Source organism: Mustela putorius, unplaced genomic scaffold, assembly GCF_011764305.1.
Source record: "Mustela putorius furo isolate JIRA1106 unplaced genomic scaffold, ASM1176430v1.1 tig00003962_pilon_pilon_pilon, whole genome shotgun sequence".
Classification (NCBI taxonomy): Eukaryota; Metazoa; Chordata; class Mammalia; order Carnivora; family Mustelidae; genus Mustela; species Mustela putorius.
In genome coordinates, this window is record NW_025422106.1 from 10,037,311 (window position 1) to 10,062,004 (window position 24,694).

General features: G+C 47.9%; 1 protein-coding gene and 1 long non-coding RNA gene across 3 annotated transcripts in view; one reads left to right on the plus strand and one right to left on the minus strand.

Moving 5' to 3' along the window:
- The window catches only part of SCPEP1 (serine carboxypeptidase 1), a 32,508-nt gene extending 23,253 nt beyond the window's left edge, over window positions 1-9,255 (plus strand). Inside the window, exons 9-13 of the mRNA XM_004747347.3 lie at window positions 76-169; window positions 1,074-1,187; window positions 3,193-3,330; window positions 4,881-5,044; window positions 8,647-9,255. Coding sequence (XP_004747404.1) covers window positions 76-169; window positions 1,074-1,187; window positions 3,193-3,330; window positions 4,881-5,044; window positions 8,647-8,709 — 573 coding nt within the window. The 3' untranslated portion in view covers window positions 8,710-9,255. The remainder of the gene's footprint in view (window positions 1-75; window positions 170-1,073; window positions 1,188-3,192; window positions 3,331-4,880; window positions 5,045-8,646) is intronic.
- A 10,870-nt stretch (window positions 9,256-20,125) lies between these two features.
- The window catches only part of LOC101677067, a 54,393-nt gene continuing 49,824 nt past the window's right edge, over window positions 20,126-24,694 (minus strand). The window contains exons 6-7 of one of the 2 annotated variants that reach the window (XR_199089.3): window positions 20,647-20,740; window positions 20,126-20,525 (exon numbers count right to left, since the gene is read on the minus strand). This is a non-coding gene — a long non-coding RNA (uncharacterized LOC101677067). Of the gene's footprint in view, window positions 20,741-24,694 lie in introns of both variants that reach the window. The other variant, XR_006603799.1, reaches the window with a different exon arrangement.

The window sequence follows — 24,694 nt, forward strand, 5'->3', positions numbered from 1 at the left end:
GAAAGCCAGTTACCTCTCTATTATGCAGTTTCGTTAATAGATAAATAAACAGCCAATTACCATTCTGTATTTCAGAACACAGATGGCGTGAACTTCTATAACATCTTAACTAAAAGCACTCCCACGTCTGTGGTGAAGTCGAGCCTAGAATTCACCCAGAGCCCCCTAGGTAAGTGAACATTGACATTGCAAGACCCCTGTCTCCATCTCCATGCAAGAGAGAATAAATTCTTTTAACTTCAGTGACATAATTTACATGCCACAAAATTCACCCATGTTAAGTGTAGGTTTCAGTGGTTTTAGTGTATTCACAAAGCTGCTCAACCGCCATCACCACAGTCCAGTTCCAGAAATTTCCATCATGCCAGAAAGATCCTGTGTCTCCTGGCAGTTGGTTTCCGGTCCTACACCCAGCCCCAGGCAGTCACTGATCTGTCTGTGTTTCTAGAAACAGACATTTGGTCTAAATGGAACCATGCAGTGGGTGGTCTTTTGCATCTGGCTTATTTCGCTTGCTTTTTGTTTTTCTTTTTTTAATTTTTAAACTATTTTTAATTTTTTTTTTAATTTTTTAAATTTTTGTATTTTAAATTTTTTTAATTTTTAATTTTTAAAGATTTTATTTACTTTTTTTACTTTCACTTGTTTTTGACGTTTGGAAACCATCTTCCGCCCATTGAACATTACAGTCCTTCTGAAAGCTGGACTGAGCTGTCCTTCAGCTGAGCCAGCTTTGCTGAGGATGCTAAACGCCCCAGCGTCCTCCCTCCATAGGTCTTTATATAAAGGCTGCGGGAGCCTCTACATTCCATGTCTCAACTGACTGCCTTGGGCTGTGCTGGATAGTCTCAATGGCCCCAAAATACATAACGTGCAGCGATCAAAATTTATAAAGCATCTCGACACTTCCAGTGGCTTTCTGGCTTTCTTCCTCCATCTGGGGTGAATGAAGGTGACACTTTCCATTTTCCACCTGAAAACCTCCCTCTTAGACACTGTCTCAGCCTCGGGGGAAGACATTCTCTGGGTGGTATTTCCAGTCCCTTGGCTCACCACGTGCCAGTTTGTTTCAGTTCATCTTTACCAGCGCTACGTGAGACACCTCCAGCAGGACTCCCTGAGTCAGCTCATGAATGGTCCCATCAGGAAGAAGCTCAAAATTATTCCTGAGGATTGCTCCTGGGGAGGTAGGTACTTCGGTGACCTGATAAAGGGCCCTCTGTGGGGTGTGGAGCAGTAGAGGTGCGGGTTTAGAGGCCTGAATTTGAAGAATGGGCTTTGTTGATGGTGAGGACAGGTTGCAGATAGGACCGCATTACTGGCCGCGTTTTATAGGTGAGCAAGCACATGCACAGACAGTAAATAACCTGCCAAAATCGGTTCAGAGTAAGACCTTGGTAGGGAAATGGGTGGGGAGGGGAATGAGCGGATGGGGTGGGCGTTGAGAATTGTTGAAGCCAGACTGTGGGCACCTTGGAATCCTCTCACTCTTCTGACTGTTTGTTATCAGTTTGAGGTTTTCCATAATTCAAAACAAAACAAAACAACAACAACAAAAAAACATGTGCGATTAAAAAGCCAAGCCTAAAGCCACCGGGGGTTGTGGGTGTGACTTCCAGACCAAGGTCCTTTGGGGTGGGTTTTGACCAGCTCCCTGGCCAGCCCCCCTCTGCACCACCCCCTCTCCGTCCCCCTCACCCCCCACCCCTGCCTCCTCATGCTGGATGTAGTTCCAGGGTCTACTGCCTTCTGTTCTGGGGGCCGTATTAGGAACTATTGGTCTTCAGAAAACAGGACCAGAGATCAGAACTCAGTCCTATAGGGAGGCTGTGAGCCAGTGGGACTCCCAGATCCCTGGAGGGGAGACAGGCCAAGCTGAAGAGGGCTTCCTTTATGTGTGAGCTCCCCCAAAGCGATGCCTTTCTAGGGCAGCCCCTTGACAGCTGCCGAGAGGCTAAGATGCGGCTCCAGCCCCGGCTTCCTCAGGGTACACGGGCCCTCCTCCCAAATTACAGTTCGCAGAGGACTCCTCCCAGCTCCGGTGTCTTCATTTCTGCCTCACCCCTTACAGTTTTCTAGAAATGGGGGTGGGGTTGGAGGGAGTTAATTAGATCAAATAAAAATAATCCAATGTCAGAGCTTTCAGGGAGTACCCCCCCCCCCGGGGAGCCGGGTGGCCCTGAGAATAGGGGTGTGAGCCGTTACAGGTCACAGGAAGGCAGCTAAGGTCAAGTCTGCAAGAGCCCCTCTTCTGCACTGCCCCTTTCATGGGTCCTTGTGACTGCGTTCTCCAGCGCCAGCTTCTCTGGTTCCCTGAACCCTCCCCGCCCTGTGCAGCTGGACGGGCAAGGAGATTACATTTTGGCAGACGATGAGTGATAGAGAAAACTCTTTGTGGCTCCAGCTATGTCTGGGAAAGGACAAACTGGCTGGCTGATACCCACACCCAGGGTGTTGAGCTCAGGTTTGCAGTTAAGGCTCCGCACACACTGTGGAGACCGCCAGGCCTGTGCTCACAGCCCCACCTGCCACTGACCAGCTCTGTCACTGTGGGCATGTTTCTTAGCCTCTTGGACCCTCGTCTGCTTTAACCACTGCACAGGTTAGGACCCCTTACCTCCCGGGATTGGTGAAGAGGAAATGCGATGTTGTTTGTAAAGTGCTTGCTTAACCCAATGACTAGAGGACAGAAAAGGGTAGTAGCTGCTGTCGTTGTGGGGTGTCACTGTGGGGTTCATTGTCACAGATGATGGTCAGGAATCTGCCAGGGGTGTGGTGTCAACCATCTCCTCTCTTGCCTGGGGCTTGTCCTCGCTGTGGCTCCCTGGTGGGGAGGCTCCACATTGCTTTGAGTCTGATTTGGTTTATTAGTAGGGTGGCCTCACTTGTGCAGGACTTACAGTGTGGCCCTGGTGTTACTTAGCTAAGGAGGGAAACTAACATGTGCCCCAAAGCAGAGATTGTTCCCTGAGAAGACCAGCCTAACAAGCTCTATCTGCGTGGGTACTAGGCTTCAAGTGACTGGCTCAGGGCATGGATTTCTGGACTGGCTGGTCCCTGTTGGTGAAGCACTTGGGCTCAGCCTTTGTTAGGTGAAGCACAGTGGTTACTTATATCCGGAGCCCAGGATATTCTGGTCTGAAAGGTGCCCTTTATGCTGGCACTTACCTCTTTCTCTTTCCTCATGTGTAGGCCAGTCTGCCAATGTCTTCCAGAACATGGAGGGGGACTTCATGAAGCCCGTCATCAGCATCGTGGACGAGCTGCTGGAAGCCGGCGTCAACGTGACCATCTATAATGGACAGCTCGATCTCATCGTGGACACCATAGGTAGGAAAGCACTCTGAGGGGCCCATGGAGACAGTTCGGTAGGTTGAGCTGGAAGGGAACTGGCCCCAGACATGCCACTCTTTGGGCTGGTGACGTTGAAATGCCAGGAAGAAGGCCATTTTATGTTCCATTCATCTGCATGACCTCTTTGAAGAGAACAGAGGTGTTGACACAGTTTTTGAATGTAGGTGAGGTTTGGTGGGGTGAGGTCCGGAGCTGATCGCCAAGAAAGAATTCTTGAGACATCTTTGATGCAGAACGGTGATTTTCTGAAAGTCCACGGACAGGACCCATGGGCAGAAAGAGCTGCTGCCCTGGGCTTTTGAGGTGTGGCTGATTATATACTCTGGAGTTGGGGGTAAGGAAAAGGGGGGAGATTTTCAAAACTTTTGTATGCTAAAGAGGACCTACAAGATATTGGAGGCCTTGCTATTGTCGAGTTCAAGTAGTGTCTCCCTCTAGTAAAGCATTAACATTAAGACAGTTGGGAGTTTTTCTTCTGGTAGTGGGGTGATTGCTAAGAATGCTTTTTTCTTGTAAATCATGAAAACATTTGTAAACTGAGGGAAGCGCAGGTCTTGCTGGACTGTGATCTCTGTTAGGGAATCATATGCTTTTCCTTCCCTTAGCTTTAAGGCAGCCAGGAGTGCCTGAAGAATGTGTCCCAGATGCTGCCTGGGGGTTGGGGGGCCGGGCATTTGCAGGGTGTCAGCCTCTGCTTGCCCTCGGCTAGCCTCCTGCTCCCTCATCATGGTGACCCCTTAGAGAAGCCTGGGCCTGCCAGATTTTGAGGCCCTTATGTATGATTAAGAAACACACTACACCTACTCCTGCCAAAAATAGAAAGGGAGACCTTTTCCTGGCCATGGGATCAAGGCACTGTTGAGTTGAGTCTTTGTCACGGGCCCAGTAGGTGGTAAGCTCTGCAGCCTGAATTAGAACTAAACCCTGCTGGCTCTAAACCTGAAGACCCGAGGGAAATGGCCTTTGTGGTTCTGTTTCAGTAGGGCCAGGTAAGGACTGAGAGGCAGGTTCTCAAAACCAGCAGGTAAATCGAGGCACCTGGTCTGACAGGTCAATGACGCACCTCTTAAGGTCAGTGGGATTGAATATTTCCTCCAGTTGTAAGCCAAGGGCACTAAGGCCACTTTGAAAGGGTCTGTGTTTCTTCCATGACCTGCCCAGGGGATCCCTGTTAGCATCTCCCCACCCTGAGACCTCACAGTCCTCCAGAGAGTCTTACCGCCTGCAGAGGTCCCCAGTTTCCTTCCTTCAGAGCATCAATGGTGGGAAAGGCAGAGGCAAACGTAGTCAGGCTTCTCAGCATTTAGGTTTCTTCTGGGTATCTTGGGCATCACTGGGAGTTCACTGGAAAGGCAGAGTCTCGGGCCCTCCCCAGACCTATTGACTCCCCGTTTGCATTTAAGCCAGATCTCAGGATGAGTTCTATGCATGTTACAGTTTGGGAAAGGGAAAGCGGTGGGATCTAGATTTTTGTTTCTACCCCAACCAGCTATTGATGCCAGGCCCTGCTCTGTCCCTCTCACCAGGTCAGGAGGCCTGGGTGCGGAAACTGAAGTGGGCAGATCTGCCGAAATTCAAGCAGCTGAAGTGGAAGGCCGTGTACAGTGACCCTAAGTCTTCGGAAACATCTGCTTTCGTCAAGTCCTACAAGAACCTTGCTTTCTACTGGATCCTCAGAGCTGGGCACATGGTGAGGCCGTGTCCCTCAGCCTTGGTCATGGACTCTTAGCTGCCCTGAGAGGGAGGCCACGAGTGATTGATGATGCATGAGTTCGGTGCCCGGATTGGTCTTAAAAGAAGTGTTTTGGTTTGGGGAGTGTTTTCAGGTCTCTACTGAAGTCCTACTATTAGTGCTTCATTCCTTTGGCTCTAGAGAGTCTCATTTAAAAAAGCTAAATCCTTCTGAGAGCATTAAGCCGAGCTCTCTATCTTTGATTTTTTAGTTCAAATGAGTTTAATGTTACTTTCTTCTTAATTGTTTGTCTTGGGGGAAGAAGGGAGAAATTGTCTTTCCCTAACATTTTTGGGGAGCGAAAACCAAAGTTCCGCGCCCTAGAAAGCTGAGTTGCAGTGCATGGGACAAGGTACAGAGGAGTGTTTGAGCCGCAGTAGCTTCCAGATTTGCAGTTTGGAAGTGGCTTTGTGTGCAAAGATGAGGCGGTCTTCACGTGCCAAGTGAACACACTATCTCCCCTTAGGTCGTAGGTTGACTGAGTAGCTCTCCACAGGCTGAGGGAGATTCTGGAGGGATGAATCCACTGTAAACACACATGTGTGTGCACGTACGGATGCAGACACTTCCACAGGCACCCAAGGGGTCAGGTGCTTCCCTTGTGGTGAGGCTTTGGTCTGGCCGCTTAAATGCAGGGTCTCTCTTCTTCCCAGGACAGTGGTTTCCTGGAGGAGATTCATTGGAAGGGGTGGTAAGGTGCCTTCTGGGACGCTCTCTCTGCCTGGCCCCCTGGTGCTTAGGACAGAATCTCCACAGAGAAGGGGCTGAGGGGCTGTGGTCTGGCTAGAAAACTTGTCTGTAAGCTCCATTTGTACATCAAGCCCACACAGTGTATTTACTTGGATGGCTGAGGAGATGCTAAGAGACATTTCAGCAGGAACTAAAGTGCCCTCTCCAGAAACCAACTCCTTAGGGGTATTAGCTAGGCTAAGAGGAGGTGTAGGAGCAAGGAGAACCGCATGGGCAGGTCCAGAGCCTCAGGAGGGGCACTGGGAGAGATGAGGCTGGGGAGTCCTTGTTAGGGAGCTCACACGTATCCTGAAACCAACGGGGTGCCAGTGAGGGTCTTAAAGGAGTGAAATCGCCACATTTGTCTAAGAAATAGCATTCTAGCAGCCGAGGGCCTGGGATGAGACTGGGGCAAAGAACCAATCTAAGGCACTTTTTTTTTTTTAAGATTTTATTTATTTATTTGACAGAGAGAGCACACGCAAGCAGGGGGAGCAGCAGAGGGAGCAGCAGCTGAGCAGGGAGCCCAATGCGGTGGGGCTGATCCTAGGACCCTGGGATTGTGACCTGACCCGAAGGCAGAAATGCTTAACCAACTGAGCCACCTGGGCGCCCCTCTAAGGCGCTCTTACAGTAATCCAGGAGGAAGAGAAAGTAGAGGGAGCTGATAAAGCGTCGGAAGGGAGAACTGGCTGGACTTGGTACCTGTTTGCCTGTAGAACCGGCAAGTGGGACGCTCATAAGGCAACTGAATACACTGTGTGTATATGATCCGGAGTCCAATTTTTGTTCTTGGAGACTGAGATTTGGGAGTCGAGTATGAAAAAGGTTGGGGACAGGCCCTGGGTACACCAGTATTTAAGAGGCAGGAGGTGGGGTGCCTGGGTGGCTCAGTCGGTTGGGGTCTGCCTTGGGCTCGGGTCATGATCGGGGGTCCTGGGATTGAGTGCTGCCTGCATCAGGCTCCCTACTCCTCGGGGAACCTGCTTCTCCCTCTCCCTCTGCCTGCCACTCCCCTTGCTTGTGCTCCTTCTGTCCCTGTCAAATTAAAAAAAAAAAAAAAAAAAGGGGCAGGAGGTAAAAGAAGGACATACAAATGAGAGTTGAGAAAGGGCAGCCAAAAAAGGAAGAGGAAGACCAGGGACCTGGACATGCGCAAAGTCGCCAGGGGCCGGCAGTGTCACAAGCTGCCACTAGCTCAGATAAAGGAGCGAAGTGTCAGTGGGGATTCGGGCAGAGTGGTATCCGTGGAGCTCGTGGCAAGGGCTTTCAGGGCTGCGGCTGGCCCAGAAGCCAGCATGGACGGGGTGGAGCAGATGAACGTGCAGTGAGCGGGTGGAAGATAGCTTCCTCTCAGAAACCGGAAGGAGGTAGTAGCCTGCCCTTTGAAGAAACTAGATGTGGAGAGACCATGAACAAGGCAGCAGCACCCAGGGTGAAGAGGACATTTTGTCCGGGTTTTTTTCTTTTCTTTTTAAGGTTTTATTTAAGAGAGAGAGAGAGTGCTAGAGAGTAGGGGGGTGGAGCAGGGAGAGGGAGAAGCAGGCTCCCCACCTCAGTGGGGAGCCTCATTTGGGACTCCATCCCAGGACCCTCTGGGATCATGACCTGAGCTGAAGGCAGACACGGAACCACCTGAGCCACCCAGGTGCCTCCCTGTTAGGGCTTTCAGGGTAAGGAGAGCATGTGTGCCGGAGTTCAGGCCCATTTCCTCTGGCTTGTCACCGAGAGAAGCAAGACATCAGTTGGGGCAGCCTTAAAATAGTTCCTGGAAACTGTTATTAAATTACCCCCAACCACTTCCCCTTTAGTTGATGAAATGTCTTTTTGATATACCCCACTGTGCCTGTGCCTCCAGGGGACCTAAGGGACAGCAGTGTGCTGTGGAGAATCATGGAGCCATGGGCTCTCAGAACTTGGGACCATCAGCAGGACGCCCATCTTTGTGGGGGAGAAACTGAGGTTGCTGTCCCTCCCCTTTTCCATGGTGTATGGGAAGGGAGGCAGTTTATAAAGGAATTATCTGAAAAATCTAAGGGATGGGGCACTTGGCGGGCTCAGACAGTAGAGTGTGTGACTCTGGATGTGAGGGTCATGAGTTTGAGCTCCACGCTGGGTGTGGAACCTACCTGAAAAATCTAAAGGAAAAACACAAGAAAATTGAATAATAACAATAATACCAAAATAGGGTACCGCCCAAACAAAGCATCTTGTTTGTTTGTTGTATTGTTGACAGATTTGCTATTAGCCTCCCTCTTGGCTATTTTGTACTCCAGTCCCAGAGAATCCTTTAAATTGTTTAGAACCTCCGCTCTTCCTTGAACAGGCTAGGTCCTGGTAACTTAAGCACGGGTCTCATAAGGAAATCAGCAGGGACTCCTGGGGGGTGCTCAGTGGGTTAAGTGTCTGACTCTTGAATTCCGCTCAGGTCCTGATCTCACCGTCCTAGGACCAAGTCCCGGCTGAGGCTCTGACCTCCTCGGAGAGTCATCTTGGGATTCTCTCTCTCTCTCCCTCTCCCTCCACCCCTCTCTGCACTTGCGCGCTCTCTATCCCTCTTTAAAAATAAATGAATCAACAGATCAGCCCCAAATGGAGCAGCAGGGTCTTTCCTAAATGCTGACCTCTTCAGACCCCTGCAGTCTGACAAGCTTCTGTCCTGCACAGGGGTCATTCCACAGAAGGGACCCTCCCGTAAGGGGTGCACTCGGGTGCGATGTCCTCCTAGGCTGCTGTTGCGGAGCCCGCACTCCTCCTGGGAGCGGGGTCTCAGGATATCGCCCCTGAACCCAGAACCAGGAGTGTGGGCTCAGGAGACTGTTTGGTCCTAGGTTCCTTCTGACCAAGGGGACATGGCTCTGAAGATGATGAGGATGGTGACTCAGCAGGAGTAGGACGGACTGGCGGTGAGTTGCTCCGCCCCAGGGCACGGGAGGCAGAGCCAGGACCCTGACACTGGAGGAGCACCGGCCTCCTGCCCGTCTCCCATGGAACCCCGCCTGCCTGACGGAACCCTGCCTGCCTGTCAGTGTGAAGGTTCCCGCCCACGTCTCCTGAGAACACACTCGCTGTCTCCGCGGCAACTTGGAAATCATTTCTGCTTCTGAAGAATTCCCATTTTTTTCCCGATGGATTTGTTTTAATCAAAATGAAGCGTTGAAATAGGTTGACATTTTGGTATTACAAAATGACGTGATTTATGGGGGGAAAAAAAAGAAATACAAGTAAACAGAATAAATACCCTTTTACTCCCTTCCCTGGGACAAGCTCGGTTACCCTTTCACTGTCCAGCCTTGTAAGTCTTTTTTTTTTTCCATATATGCATATATATTTTTTACAGAAATGGAATCATTACTGTATGTTGTCTGACTACCTGGCACACATACCAATTGTCCCATCACCTCTTCATGTCAATAAATGTTCTCTTGTGACCTTTTTAATAGCTGCCGAACATTCCATTTCGTGGATGTGCCATGAGGCACAACGGTTTCCTGTGAGCAGCGCCTGGTCTGTCTGCTAGAGACAGTGCTCTGGTGATTCATCTTGACAGTTATATTTTTATACATATCCTCCTTATTTTCATATGGTAGATTCCTAAAGGCACAATGGTTTATTCAAAGAACTATAACTTCTCTTTTTAAAATGAAAATGATGTCTTTAACTTAAAAGTCAGGATTTTTAAGGTCTGCATAAGGGAGGTCATAGCCTCTGTGACAACCCTGAAAAAAACACTCTGTCTTGTGGTTGTGGGGTTGAGATACTGAAAACCAAACCCAGAGCCTTCCAGTAGAACAGAGTGTTAATAGCGGGTTATGCATTTGAAACTAATAATGTGCTATATGCTAGCTAATTGAATTTAAATTAGAAAAAAAGAAATAGTGGGTTAAGTCTACATGACCCTCCCCGGGGCTCAGACCTGAGATTAAAGCAGGGCTGCTGGGGCAGGGCTACCGTGATTCGCTGTTGGGAAGAAAGCACTCCTGTGTGCCCTTGGACATGGAAGAATGTGACAGGCTTATGCTGGGTCCCACTGGACCCCACTGCTGCTTTTGCTGGGTCCTTTGCTGGAAGAAAAGGTAGCTGTAAGTATACTTACTGAGTCTTGTGAGTCCTTCTGGCACTGAATTAGAACACAGTTGAATTCCCAACCTCACAGGATTGCTTTCATAGAAGTTAGGGTGTTAGGGGGCACCTGGCTGACTTGGTTAGTTGTGTACGAGACTTTGGATCTCAGGGTCCTAAGATCAAGCCCCATGCTAGGCATGGAGCCTACTTTAAAAAAAAAAAAAAAAGAAAGAAAGAAAGAGGGAAAGAAGTTAGGGTACTAGTTGGGAAGAGATCTGAGTTTGAACATTAGGATATGCACACTGGCAGATTCCAGTGAAGCTAGAGACCTCTGACCTTTTTCTTTTTGCCACTAGACATAGCCCTTCCATCCCAGCCTGAGGAAATGAATCTTCTACTGCCTTAAGATCCTATCACCAGGGGCGCCTGGGTGGCTCAGTGGGTTAAAGCCTCTGCCTTCGGGTCAGGTCATGATCCCAGGGTCCTGGGATAGAGCCCCGCATCGGGCTCTCTGCTTGGCAGGGAGCTTGCTTCCTCCTCTCTCCCTCTGCCTGCCTTTCTGCCTACTTGTGATCTCTGCTTGCAAATAAATAAATAAAATCTTAAAAAAAAAAAAAAAGATCCTAGCACCAATTCCACAATGCCCAAAGCCCTCCTCCTGCTATATTACATTCTTTCTCAACCCACAGCCATGCCTTCATGGGAAATTTTCTGTGATCAGTTCACGTGGGAAGGACATCTGGGGCTTCATTTACAGATTTTTCTGCATGGTGGGCATGCATCACCTGGGAGTGGACAGAGTGGAAGTCCTCCCAGTGGACAGAACTTGGAACAAGGTACCTGATTATTCATTTTGCCGGAAAGGAGAGGTGGTCCGAAGAAAGGGTCCACACCAAGGCATCATTTGGCTGGGTAGCTGGACTTGGAAGGAACACAACTGAAAAATCACAAGGCCTGAGGAAGAGGTACGAGGACAGACTTCTGTCCAGGTGAATGCTCACCAAAGGGTAGAGGAAGATCTTTAATAATCAGATGGCGAGAATCGCCCGTTCCGTGGACATGGAACAGCCTCTTTCCCCAGCAACACCTGTGGGCTCAGTGCCAACCGAAGTGGCCATAGCGACAGCAGTGGACTCGTGCTCACCAAGACTGACCTGGCTACAGCTGCTGCCGAGTGCCTCAACTGCCAGCGCGAGGGACAACGCTGAGCCCCTGACAACGGTGCCCGTGCCTGGAGGGATCAGCCAGCTACCCGGTATCAGGTTAATGACATGGGACCACGTTCATTACGAAAAAGGCAGCGGGTTGATCTTACTGGAACTGACACTTGCTGGGGACATAGATACGCCGTCTCTGCCCACAATGCCTCTGCCAAAACTGCCATCTGTGGCCTTAGAGAATGTGCCATCCGCCATCATGGTATTCGCAGCACACGGAATGCAGAAGTGGGTTCATGCTCTTGGCATTCACTGGTTTTACCATGTTCCCCCACCATTCTGAAGCAACTGCCCTGACACGTGGTTGAGTGAGCAACCACGGTACCAGCCTGGTGGGGATCCCTCGCAGGGCCGAGGCCAAGTCCTTCAGCATGCGGTACATGCTGTCTGTCCGTCGGCATCCTGCTTCTCCCACACCTTGGATCTGGGAGTCTGGGAATCAAGGCACAAAAATAAAGAGTTGCTCCTCTCCCTATCAGCCCTGTTGATCCGGTAGTCAAATTTTTGCTTCTCATTCCTACAGCTTGAGCTTCTACTGGTCTAGAAGTCTTAGTTATAAAGGGAGAAATGCTTTCCCCAGGACACAAGAGCAAAGATTGCCTTGAAGTGGAGTTGGAAGCTGCCATCTGGTGTCTTTGGGCACTGAATAAACAGGCATAGGACAGGCTGGGGTGACTGATCCTATCAAAGGGAAATTGGGTTGTTACTACACAGTAGGGATAATGAGGGAGAATGCCAGAGATCCTTTGCAGTACCTTACAGCATTCCCATAGCCTCTGACTCAAGTAAAAGGAAAACAGTAATAACCCAATTTATACTGGTAATGGCTCACACCTTCCACAGAGGTTTGGATCATTCCACCAGGTGAGGAACTATGATGAACCCAGGTGCTTGCTGAGGACAAAGGAATAAGGAGTAAGTGGTGAATGATGGTAGTTACAAACACGATCCGTGACCTCATGACCTGTTGTAGAAAAGACTGTAATAGTATGAGTATTTCTCCCTTATGGTGATGTGAATATATTTTAATAAATATTAACCAAATTTTAAAAATCTCTCAATTCTTTATTTTCTAATTTAAGATGTGCTCATAATAAATAACGTTCTGTGTAAGTATTTAAGTATCAAGATGTCAAAAAGGGAGTATGAACCAGCTCAGAAAAGAATGCCCATTCTCCAGAGACAAACCAGGGACTCTGGTGCTGTTCTGGGGAGAAGGTCAGTGTGGTTTTGGCCGTATGGTGGATATTGTGTTGTGTTATACACAAGTGTGGTTCTGGACTGTCGTTATTTGGAGAGTAAGTGTGGTTTAAGGCAATGTATCCAGGTGCCAAGTTGGAAAGGGATGGACCGTGGGGACTTTGTAATGTTTCCACTTGCCGAGGCCAAATTATATTTTTCCAGAACTATCTTTCCTGTATGTTTTTTATTAGAACGGCCCACAAGACTAGAGATTCTCATGGAGATTCGGAGGCTGGAAATGAGACAGCAGCCAATTTTAGCTCAAAGTGCTGTCATTTCTCTGCCGCCTCAGCCCCTCCGCAGCCAGGCCTGCCACGGCTTCACATTCTCTTGGATCCTCCTGGAGCGTCTCTGCCTCTTGGGCCAGGTGAGTGTGCTTAGCTCTGTGATGACAGGAGTTTCTGTCCCAGGGACTGTCCTCATGGACTCCAGCTCACCGGATCCAGAGTGCTCTTTTCCTTTCTCTACTTTACCGTCCCTTCCTGACTGGTAGCCTTGTGTCCCTCAATCCCCAGCATCACATTGTGAAAGCTGCCTACCCAGCTCCCACACTGCATGAGTCAAATCCCCACACACGCATGCACACGTACATACATGCGCGCGTGCACGCACACGGTTCCACTTCTCTGGTCGAATCCTGGCGGATTTCATAAGTTAGATTCAGAGTTCCCACAACTGGAATCTGCTTGTGTGAGAATGCCTTTCTGTTCTGTCCCTGTGAGCAGCAGCTTAATCAGATGCGGAGCCCTGGGTCCCATCTCGCCTTCGTTGTTGGCCTCAGCTGTTGCTGAGAAATTTGAAACCAATTTGACTTTGGGTTTTGGGTTTTTTTGTTTTGTTTGTTTGTTTGTTTGTTTTTTACTTTTGTAAACAGTTAATTTTGATACCTGGACGCTGGACACGTCTTTGTTTAATCTTGTAGATTGGTAACTTTAGATGGTACACTGATGTGAATAGTTTTTAATTAATTTTGCCCGATAATGTAGTGAGCTTTTTTGTGTTTTTGTTTTTGTTTTTGTTTTTGTTTGAGAGAGTGAAGGGAGAGAGGCAGTGGGAGAGGGAGTGAGAGAGTCTCAAGCAATCTCTGTGCTAAGCACAGATCCCGACGGGGAGCATGATCTCACATGAGATTATGACACAAGCCAAAATCAAGAGTCTGATGCTTAACCAACTGAGCCACCCTGGCGTCCCCATTCTGGGTGCTTTTAATGGAGACTGCCATCAGCAGATTACTACCTGCTAACATGGTGCTAATCATTTTGTAACTTATAAATGTATCAGATCAATACAGTGTACACCTAAAACTCACACACTGTGTTAATTATATCTTAAAAAGAGCTGGGAAAGAGGCCCTGCGTGGCTCCGTTGGTTGAGTGACTGCCTTTGCCTCAGGTCATGATCCTGGAGTCCCGGGACCGAGTCCCGCATTGGGCTCCCTGCTCAGTGGGGAGTCTGCTTCTCCCTCTGACCCTCCCCCTCTCATGCTCTCTCTCACTCTCTCGCTATCAAGTAAATAAATAAAATCTTAAAAAAAAAAAGAGGTGGGAAAACAAGACGACATTAACATCACTATACTTCAATTTCTGGTAAACTCTGGTCAATTTTGGGGGTCTTTTCTTTTTTTAAGTTTATTTTTTTTAAAGATTTTATTTCTTTGAGCCAGAGAGAGAGCACAAGCAGGGGGAGCAGCAGAAGGAGAAGGAGAAGCAGGCTCCCCGCTGAGCAGGGAGCCCGATGTGGGACTCGATCCCAAGAACCTGGGATCACGACCTGAGCCAAAGACAGACACCCAACCAACTGAGCCACCCAGGCACCCCTACGCTTTATTTATTTGAGTCCTGTCTACACCCAACCTGTGGTTTGAACTCACAACCCTGAGATCAACAGTCGTACGCTCTCCAACTGAGCCAGCCAGGTGCCCCAAATTTGGTCAGGTTTTGACATTTCTAAAGCGCTTTCGTTTTCTTTAGTTATCTTTCTCCTTTTTTTCCTCAGTTATGGCAGTGGCTGTTTCACCTTTGACCGAAGTCTCCTTGTCTGCTTCTTCGTTTCCCATTTCCTGGACTCTGTGTTTGCTCTAATCTCCTTGAGACGGAACAAAGTATTTCGACTTTCCTAGTACAAACCTTCAAAAGAATGTTCCTCATGTATCTTTCGTATCTCGCATTAACTTCTTGAGTTTCGGTTTCTGTGTGTGTTTCTCATGTTCACGTTTCCTTTTTGGTGCCTCCATCTGTCTGAATGAGGTTATGGGAATCCTCTAATTCCCCATCCAGCTCATCTGGTTATTTCTTAGATTTTCCACTTAGTTCTTATTCAGGAAAATTGGATATTGTGGATCTATGTGACCCATTTAGTGTGTCTGCTGCCTGAGGGAAGTGGATGCTCACTGGTTGGGCAGTAATTACTGGAGACATATTCCCCGTGGCCTACTAATGGCAGAAACACTCAGATTTTGTTGTGTTTCCTGCTGCAGGACGAACCAAGCACTTTGGTAAAAAAGCGAAGTCAGGAGAGACCTAGGGACTTATTTGCTGGGTGTATTAGTTCTGTATTGCTGCATTATAAATTATTCATAGACTGTGACTTACAACGTGTACTGTCTGATAGCTTGTGTGGGTCAAGAACCTGGGTATGGCTTAGCTGGGTCCTGTGCTTGAGGGTCTCTCACGAGGGTGCCAGCAAGGTGTTGACTGGGCTTTCAGTTAAGACCTCGAGACAGCAATGGGGCAGCATGTGCTTCCAAGCTCACTCAGGAGGTTGTCGGCGAGATTCAGTTCCTCCTGGGCTGTTGGACTGAGGGCCTCCCCCAGTTACTTGCCCTGGGAACCTCTCTCCAGGGCAGCTCACGGTGCAGCAGCTTGCTTCATCAGAGCAAGCAAGAGAGGAGTCAGAGTGCGGGCAAGATCAAGATCACCGTCTTGTATAACTGATCTCGACAGTCTAGCTCATCACAAGCATGCACTCAGGTGCAAGCTCAGGTCAGCAAGTCCAGCCCACACTGCAGCAGAGGGCATTACAGAAGAGCATGGGTGCCCGGCACTGGACTATCATCGGGAATCATTTAGAAGCTGGCTGTCATGGTGGGTCGACACTGCGTCTTCTCATACTTGCTTCTGTCGTTCTTCACCTCAGATCGCTTCTTGTCAGGAGCAGGGTCCGTGGAGAAAGCATGGTGATCACACAACCTTGCAGGCTCTCCTCACTCCCTTCACTCCCCACACTCTTGTGGTGGAAGAGTGAGCTCACTGGGCTGTTTTCCGTCTGTCTTGACATCTGCCGGACTCACAGTCCATCTCACAGGTGGGAGGAATAGTAGGAATTGCTTCCACTCACTTTGCACCACACTGCATTCCTGCCGTGAAGGGCGGAGCTGTGTCTCATGCCTGTTGCTCCACTGACGGTTTGGTCCAGATCAACAACAGATAACACAGAACATTTATTCTATACCAGATGTTTTGTGTGGATTTTCACATCTAATTCCCCCAGGCTTCTGAAGTGAAGTACAATAATTTGGTGCCATTTTATTTAATTTAATTTATTTATTTAAGATTTTATTTATTTATTCGACAGAGAGAGAGATCACAAGTAGGCAGAGAGAGAGAGGAGGAAGCAGGCTCTCTGCTGAGCAGAGAGCCCAACGTGGGACTCGATCCCAGGACCCTGAGATCATGACCTGAGCCGAAGGCAGCGGCTTAACCCACTGAGCCACCCAGGCGCCCTAATTTGGTGCCATTTTAAAGAAGAGAACACCTAGGCTTGAATAGATCACATCACCTGGCCGAGATCCCGCGGCTGTAAGTGGCAACTCCCGAATGTAGGTGTGGAACCACCGTGTAAAGTTTCAAATACTCTCCAACACACTCATTGCTGGGGGTTTGGTCCCAGAGAGAGGGTGCTTTAGGTTACTCTGTGTTCATCCAAATTCATTTTGTGAACTTGCTTCATTAGTGATTACAGTGTCGGATTTGGATTCAGATTCAACCTTTTTCTGGCAAGCGCCATCCTAAGCAGTTTCCCCTTTTTGTTCTCCTAAGATAAAGATTTAATTATGTCCAGTTTACAGATGAAGAAACTGAGACCCAGAGGTCACATAGTCCATGAGGGGCAGAATAAGGAAACCAAGTCTTTGTACTTCCTACAATGATTTTCTCCTTTGTTTGCTTCTTTGTCCATTTAGTGCATTTTTAAAAAGATTTTATTTATTTGAGAGTGAGAGCGAGAGAGAGCATGAGTAGGGGTAAGGGGCAGAGCAGGCTTCCTGCTGAGCAAGGAGCTTGACACGGGGCTTGATCCCAGCACCCCGTGATCATGACCTGAGCCGAAGGCAGATGCTTATCAGGCTGAGCGACCCAGGCACCCCTAATGCATTTTGACTTTAGGCTCATCCCTTCAGATATGCTTCTCCAATGCTTTCTCATGGCTCACAATCCTTAAGTAAACCCAGAAGACCTAACAGAATCATCCTCTTCAGTCTCATTTTGTGTCTCTCTACCCCCAGCTCTTTGCTCTTTGCAGCATATTAGAAGATGGGTTTTTGGGAGGACCCTGTAAATTGTATTCTTCTTCCCTACCCACATACTGAAACAATTGAAAACAAAAAACAAAAGAACAAAGTCAGCAGGTAAGAAGACTGAAATAGATTGAATAGATTGAAGAACATAGCTCAGTGTTTGAATCAGTCTACTTGCTACCTCACAGTCCCCACTCTTGACCTTGGACCAGCCCATTTCAGGGAAAGGTGGCATGTGTAGAGCAGACACCGCCTTCCACTCATCCCAGTAGAGAAAGAAAAAGAAAAACCAAATCCTGAGATCCAGGACCTATGCTAGACTGGATCTACCCAGTCAAGAAATGGAGACCAGTGTGTGTACCCCACTGTGATGCACCGTGGCTCAACTCTTCCAACCTCCAGCCCACCGTCAAAGGCTCCTTTCTGAAGACAGAGTTCAGAAAGCCAAAAACTGTAGCACAGGCTCCTTTGTAGCAAGGCTTCTGGTTGGAAACAGGTGCAGATGTGATGGCAGCCCCTTTTGATTTTGCTGTTGCTGCCAAGTCATCGTGTGGAGACTTGAGACTTTTCTGCAGCGACCTTCCAGCACCCATTTTTGGCGCATAACAACAGGCTGTTGTGGCAGCGTCTTGACTGAGATGTCCGGGTTCCCGACTTGCAGCTGTGGGGGTCTGTGTTCAGTTAGCAGCCCAGCAGAGGGCTGGGAAGTAGTAGCTCCACTCAGGGGCCATTTCTTCTGGGCTTTTGGAGTCTCCCATGGAGACCTTTTCCTTGAACCCCTCTTCCCCTCCTTCCAGTCTTTCCAATGACGAAAGCACGGATACCTGGTCAACCCTTTTCTACACAAAACACTGAGAGAGCTTTCTGTTGCCTGCTCTAAACTTTGAATGATACCATAGCATCAGGGCCTGACAGGTAGCGTTTTAGATTGTCACAGGAGCGCCTGCCATTAACTAAGGCTTCGAATTTCAAGGCTTCCCTCTCAAAGACCTCCATCTCCAATAATGCACTGCTGGCGACACATGCAGACGGCACGTGCCAGGCCGCCCCGTCCAGTCCATGACATTCCCCTTCTAGAGCACCCTGGGGGACCTGTGTACCTGGCCCAGTGAGGGACCCTGCCTTTCCCTTCCTGTGCTCTAATTCTCATTCTTAGGTGGTTTTTTTTTTAAGTTTTTCCTTTTCTTTTTTCCATCAAGATATAATTGATGTGCAGTTTTATATAAGCTCTAGGCATACGACATGTTCATTTGATACATTTATATATCACACTATGCAACGTTAACCAACACTTCTGTCATGTCACATAATTTTGTGTGTGTGTGTGGTGAAAACAGTTAAGATCTACGTTTCTTAGCCACTTGAAACTTTATAGTACAATTGACTGTAATCGCCATGCACTGCGTTAGAATTTCAGAACTTTGCTTTAAATTCACCAGTGAAGGGCCTGGGTGGCTCAGTGGGTTAAGCCGCTGCCTTCGGCTCAGGTCATGATTTCAGGGTCCTGGGATCGAGTCCCGCATCGGGCTCTCTGCTCAGCAGGGGGCCTGCTTCTCTCTTTCTCTCTCTGCCTGCCTTTCCATCTACTTGTGATCTCTCTCTGTCAAATAAATAAATAAAATCTTTAAAAAAATAAAAAAATAAATAAAAAATAAATAAATTCAGCAGTGAAGAGTGAACTCATGAAACCCTCCACCCCGATCCTCAAGCCCGAAAAGGCAGAATCCCAGGTCTGCTGCCCTCTCTTTACCCCTGACCTCCGAGCATGGTCCTGAGGCCACTGTGTCCTCTCCAGGGCTTGTGTGAGTAATAAACCTGGTTTTGTTAAGGTTCCCTATAGGTTGTAGGAGGTGTGTCTTGCAGCCTGGCTGCCAGGTGGCCTCCACCGGGAGGAGGGGAGGCCAGCAGCAGGAGTAGGGGTCCAGGGGAGTGCCCCCAGGCATTCCTAGCTGCTGGCCTCATATCACCCAGACCATCGCAAAACAGATCCCCATCAAATAACTCACCCTTCCACCCTGGGGAGGACTAAGGGAGAGCCAGAGGCCAGGAGTCTTCAGGAAAGACTTAAAACCAGAACTAGGGAAGAGGCATTTCTCCTCCTCACCCCAGCACTCAGCACTGCAACGGTCACATGCCTTCTTGCCAAACCTCCTGCCCCTCCCCACCTGGCTGCTTCCTTCCTTCCCTTTCAGGTCTCAGCGGAAACAGAACCCCTTCCCAGAAGCCTTCTCTGGTCCCCCAGACTAGGTTAAGAGTCCCCTCCCTTGCCTTCCTAGCACTCTCCCTGTACTCTGTAATCCTCAGGCTTCTTGTGATGATGTTCTGGTGTCCCCGGTACAGGGCAGGCCTTCCCTGTTCATTAGACAGCTGACTGACTGGCATTCCAGGGCAGGGATGGAGGAAGGAGCCCACGGACCTCCTCCAGATTGTGAAGTGTGGCCCCCGAGCTGCATTCTTGGCCCCCTGGAGTTGGCTCTGTGGCAGGCTTCGACCTACCTCACTTGCTTTGGCTGGGATTTCAACATTCCATGATGACACCCACTTTTTGCCTCATCTGTTTATGAAAATGTGCCACATTTCCTCCTTCCAGAAACTTGGGCTCCTTACATGTGCCACTTTTTTTCCAGCTCTCATGGCAGATGAGGTTCCCCGTGGCGGGATCCCTGGGAGCAGTGACCTCAGCGACAGCAGGAAAGAGGGCATTTCTCACATGGAACTGCACTTTGACTCAGGGCTCCCGCTGCCAGCTGGGACATTACGGAAGTCTATATCCATGCAGGGGTATAGATAATCAACAGGTTGGAGGTTGTGTAAGGACCTGTTTAGAAACTGTCCCTGCTCCCCTTCCCCCAGGGGATTTGCTTGCAGACAAGTCCCAGAAATCAGCTACAGGTAACAAAGCCCAGATACAGGGTGGGTCAAGCCAGGTGGAGACATCTGATCAGTGGGGGGGATGCATACTGTCTCCCTGGTTACCAAGGAGTATGGGCCCTGCCCTTTGGGAGCCTTTTTGGCGCCAATCCCAATCAAGGTGTAATAGGCTGGGTCAAATGTCTACTAGGGTAAATTGTAACTCAACTGGTCACCTAGCATCACTGTGGAGTTTCCTGTGTGTGTTACAATCTCATTGGTCACCTGTGCGTGGCTAGGCCCGAACACATGGCCTTTGCCCTTAAAAGCTAGACTGTGAAACAGAGAAGGGTCGCCCTCTCTTGTAAGAGGTGCGTCCCCGAACGTTCGTTAGATTCTTGATGCTTGGCGCGAAATAAAGCTTTGCTTGACCTTCGCTTTATATCAGTCTCGCTCCTTTAATCACAGACCCATTATTGGGGCATAACAGGTTGAATGTGCCAGAACTAAAAGCTTTCTCTGCCTTAAAATGAATTTGTCTTCCATCTTAGAAAACTTCAACTACCTGGACAGGTCCTCTCCGACTTCCCCTCCATGTCCTACCCAGATTGCTAAGACTCTCTGTCACCTGGGGCAGCTTCTAACGAAGGACGGACTCCCTGCAATCACCATTATCCATTTCCCCCAGCGGGCTGGAGAGCACTTCAGGGGAACAGAAGTTGTCTTACTCGTCTCTGTATCCCAAGTCCCTGGATACAAAGAACACTAGATGTATCTGTGCTGCACTGAACTAAATTGTCAGCATCACGTTGGAGCATGGAGCCTATGGAAGAAAGGGAGAAATACGTGTCCAGTGTCATTTGGGACTTTGGTGATGTCAGATTTCCCGTCGCCATGCGGTCCCTCCCAGACTCTGGCGGCTGTCTTGACAAGAAACCACATACCTCCTCCTCCACACATCTCTCAGGATACCCTCCTGCCAGGAGTGCCTTCTTTGTATCACCTGGAGAGCTGTTCCTGTTTGATCTTTAGCAGGACCTGATATGGGAAACAAAGGCAGAAAGAAATGTAGATTAAATGAAATGTCCTTATAACCTGTAGCCCATGGACAAATACTTGAGGCCAACAGGGTAGAACCTTCCTCCAGGGAACTCCCAGCCATCTTCACGTGAATGCCTTGCTGGAGGGAAAAAACAACCTTAGCCAGACATCCCAAGTTGGGTGAATCTTCTTTAGCATATCAAAGTCCTTTCAGAGCTTCCCTTTGTCTTATGTCCCCAACCCCAAAGTATATATCATCAGTTGCTCCCCACAGTCCTAGAGCAACCTCTCTTTCTGCCCACAGGTCCTGTTCTATAAAACCACCGTTTTGCACCAAAGATGTCTCGAGAATTCTTTCTTGGCTGTTGGTCCCATGCCCCAACAACACGGCAAACCGCATCAACCTAACTGGGAACCAAACTTGGTGGCATCGTTTCCATTATCTCATTAGGGTCTTGAGGAATTGTTTCTTGACTTCTCCCGTCTTGCAGGAGATGCGTAGGACTCTGATCAGGTCATCAGCAGACACTTTGGTGTTTTATTAAGTGAAACAAGTTTCTTATGATTTTTTTTTCTTAAAAATGTTTGACCTTGAAATAATTTTGCAAAACATAAAAATTTGTCCTTCCTGCCTTATTGTGTTAAATTTCATATCTGGGGCGCTTGGGTGACTCAGTGGGTTAAAGCCTCTGCCTTCAGCTCAGGTCATGATTCCAGGGTCCTGGGATCGAGCCCCGCATCAGGCTCTCTGCTCAGCGGGAAGCCTGCTTCCTCCTCTCTCTCTGCCTGCCTCTCTGCCTAGTTCTGATTTCTCTCTGTCAAATAAATAAAATATTTTTTAAAAATAATAAAATAAAATTTCATATCTGACCGCCATACCGTGTTAACAACTAACAATGATTGAGCACTTGCCCCATATGAAATGCTGGGCCAAGTGTTTACAGGCATTATTTGTCTTATTTATTCTCTACCCCGACCTCATGAACTGGACACCTTAAAAAAAATTGTCCCATTTTATCTCTTTGGAAATCAGTTAGAGAGATGAAGTATAAGCTCGTCCAATTTTGATTGCTACAGAAATTTAATTTTGATACGTTTTTAAACATCATGTGTTTCTATTTCATGCCCTACCCTGTTTTTCATTGAAGAGTATTGCACAGAAAATTCTCCAGGAATGAGAGCTTCCAGATTGGTGAACAGATCGAGATGCTGGGAGGGTGACATACCCAGGGAGGACACGGAAGCTCCCCGCCCCTCACCCCATACCCCGCCCTGTGCATTCCTTCCATTTGGCTGTTCCTGAGTCATATCCTTTTCTAATAAATCAGCAAGAGTAAATAAAACAACAACAACTTTCCAGATACTTGTGTAAATGTTACAGTTCTCATTTTCTGGACTCAGAGTAATTCTGTGAAGCTGATTTACAATGGTTTATGTCATTTGTCTTTATGTTAGATTCTCTTTACATTGACTGCCACAGGCATTCTTTATCTACAGCAAGATAATATTTTGAAATGTTAATCCTTGTGATTTTCTTCTCTATCTTACTGAGTTTATGATCCTTCACCAGATCATCCAGGGTCATCTAAAATGCCTGGAGAGCTGCGCCTAGCTGGCTCAGACCCAGGGGCATGCGACTCTTGATCTCGGGGTCATGGGTTCAAGCCCCACATTGGGCATGGAGCCTGCTTTTTATTTATTTATTTATTTATTTATATTTTTTATGGAGCCTGCTTTTTTAAAAAATATATTTTATTTATTTATTTGAGAGAGTGAGAGAGAGAGTGAGCCTGAGCAAGGAGAGGGAGAGGAAGCTAAGAAGGGAGCTTGATACAGGCTTGATCCCAGGACCCCGGCATCAGGACATGAGTCGAAGGCAGCCGCTTAAGGGACTGAGCCACCCAGGCACCCCTGGAGCCTACTTTAAATGAATGAAGGAAGGACGGATTGAAACTGTTAAAATAATGCAAATAGGAGCATCTGGCTGGCTCAGTTGGTAGAGCATGCTACTCTTGATCTCAGGGCTGTGTGTGGAGACTACTTAAAAAGAAAGAAAGAGAGAAGGATTAGGAACCAAGGCTTTTGATTTGCAATAGAAAAGAAGAGGTATTTGAGAATCAAGAAGACCCTTCCAGGAAAGGGCAGAGAATGTGTGCCTTCTTAACAGATGGTGTCAAAGATCAACAAAGCTGGACCCTCATTAAAGTGGTGAGTGTAGGCCTAGGGGAGAGGAGCCTGAGGATAGTAATGCTCTGGCACTAGGGGACAGAATTCACCTTCAGTTTGTGCAGGGGTCTGAAATAGAACTGTCAATTTGGGATCAGTGGTGTATCAGTGGCATGCTGGTTGCTTGTCCTTCCAATAGTTATTCTCTTCTTATTTTCTAATGGAGATGTAATAGATATAACAGTGTGTAAATTTAAAGTGTGCAACATGTTGGCTTGCTACATTTGTACATTGCGATGTGATTACTGTAGTATCCATGAGGTAACACTTCTTTCATGTCATGTAATTACCATTTCTTCTTGGGGAGAACATTTAAGATCTAGTCTCTTTGCAACTTTGAAGCTTGTAATACAGCTTCATTCATATTGTTGAATGATCTGGAGAGTTATGCCACGCATTAACTCTCCAGAACTTACTTACTAGTTGCAAGTTTGTAAACTTAAATGTCTCCCCATCTCCCATCTCCCAATCCCTGGTAGCTACCATTCTACTTTCTGTTTTCATGAGTTCAGCTTTTTAAAATTCCACATGTAAGTGATATCATACAGCATTTCTCTTCTGCTACCCTCAGAGTCCATCCATGCTGTTGTAAATGGCTGGATTTCCTTCTTTCTCGAGGCTGAATGATATTCCATTGTACCTATTTAAGTTCTCTCCATTGCATCAGTCTTAAATTTGTTCAGAGGACAGTGTGCCTAGTTAAAGATACTTTCCCCGACCTCCTGGCTGCTCTCAGAATGGCCAGCTCTGCCCAGTGAGTGGTGAGCAGAAGTAGGTGGATAGACTACCAGTATACTTTATACAAAGGGATAGATGAGACTTGGGTGCATTTTTGTCTTTCCCCTGTTGGCCCAGAATGTAAACTTGCTAGAGGCAGAGCAACTGTCGTGTGACATAAGGCAAAAAGAGCATGTAAATGCAAGCTACACGTGAGGATGAGGGTCCCTGGGACAACGATGACATTGTAGAGCTGCTGTGCCAGCCCCCCATCACGTGTTTTCAGTCTTCCTAGAAAAAAAAGCCCCCATGTGGTTAAACTTTTTCTGTTGCATGTAGTCAAATGCTACCCAGGCTACTGATGACCCCTGAACTCCATGACATTAATGAGAAGCCCAGGGAGAGTCCAGAATGTGAGGAGGGAGAGGGGCCTAGGAAGAATCCTATGGGACCTTGAAACACGGAACAGCCAGGCAGAGAAGGTGGACTTGCAAGAGAACTTGGAGAAGTAGGAAAAACTTGAAACTGGTGTTTAGCCAGGAGTGCTTGCCAGTAAGCATCTCTAAGACCAGGAAGCAGAAAAGTTGAAAAGAGGTGCCTGGGTGGCTCAGTGGGTTAAGCATCTGCTTTCAGCTCAGGTCATGATTCCAGGGTAACTGGGATCGAGCTCCACATTGGGCTCCCTGATCAGTGGGGAGCCTACTAATCCCTCTGCCTGCCTGCCACTCCCTGCTCGTGTTCTCAAATAAATAAAATCTTTAAAAAAAAAAAAAAAAGAAAGAAAGAAAGGAAAAGAAGAAAGAGAAAATGGAGGAGAATGAAGACAGGAAGGAAGGAAGGAAAGTTAAAAGAATCACGTCATAGGCAGATTACCTGGATTCAGTACTGGCTCAGGTCACTACTACTCAGGTGGCCTGTGCCTCAATATCCTCATTTGTAAAATGGGGATAATAGCAACAATAATAATAATAATAATAATAATTGGGGTCCCTGGCTGGTTCAGTCAGT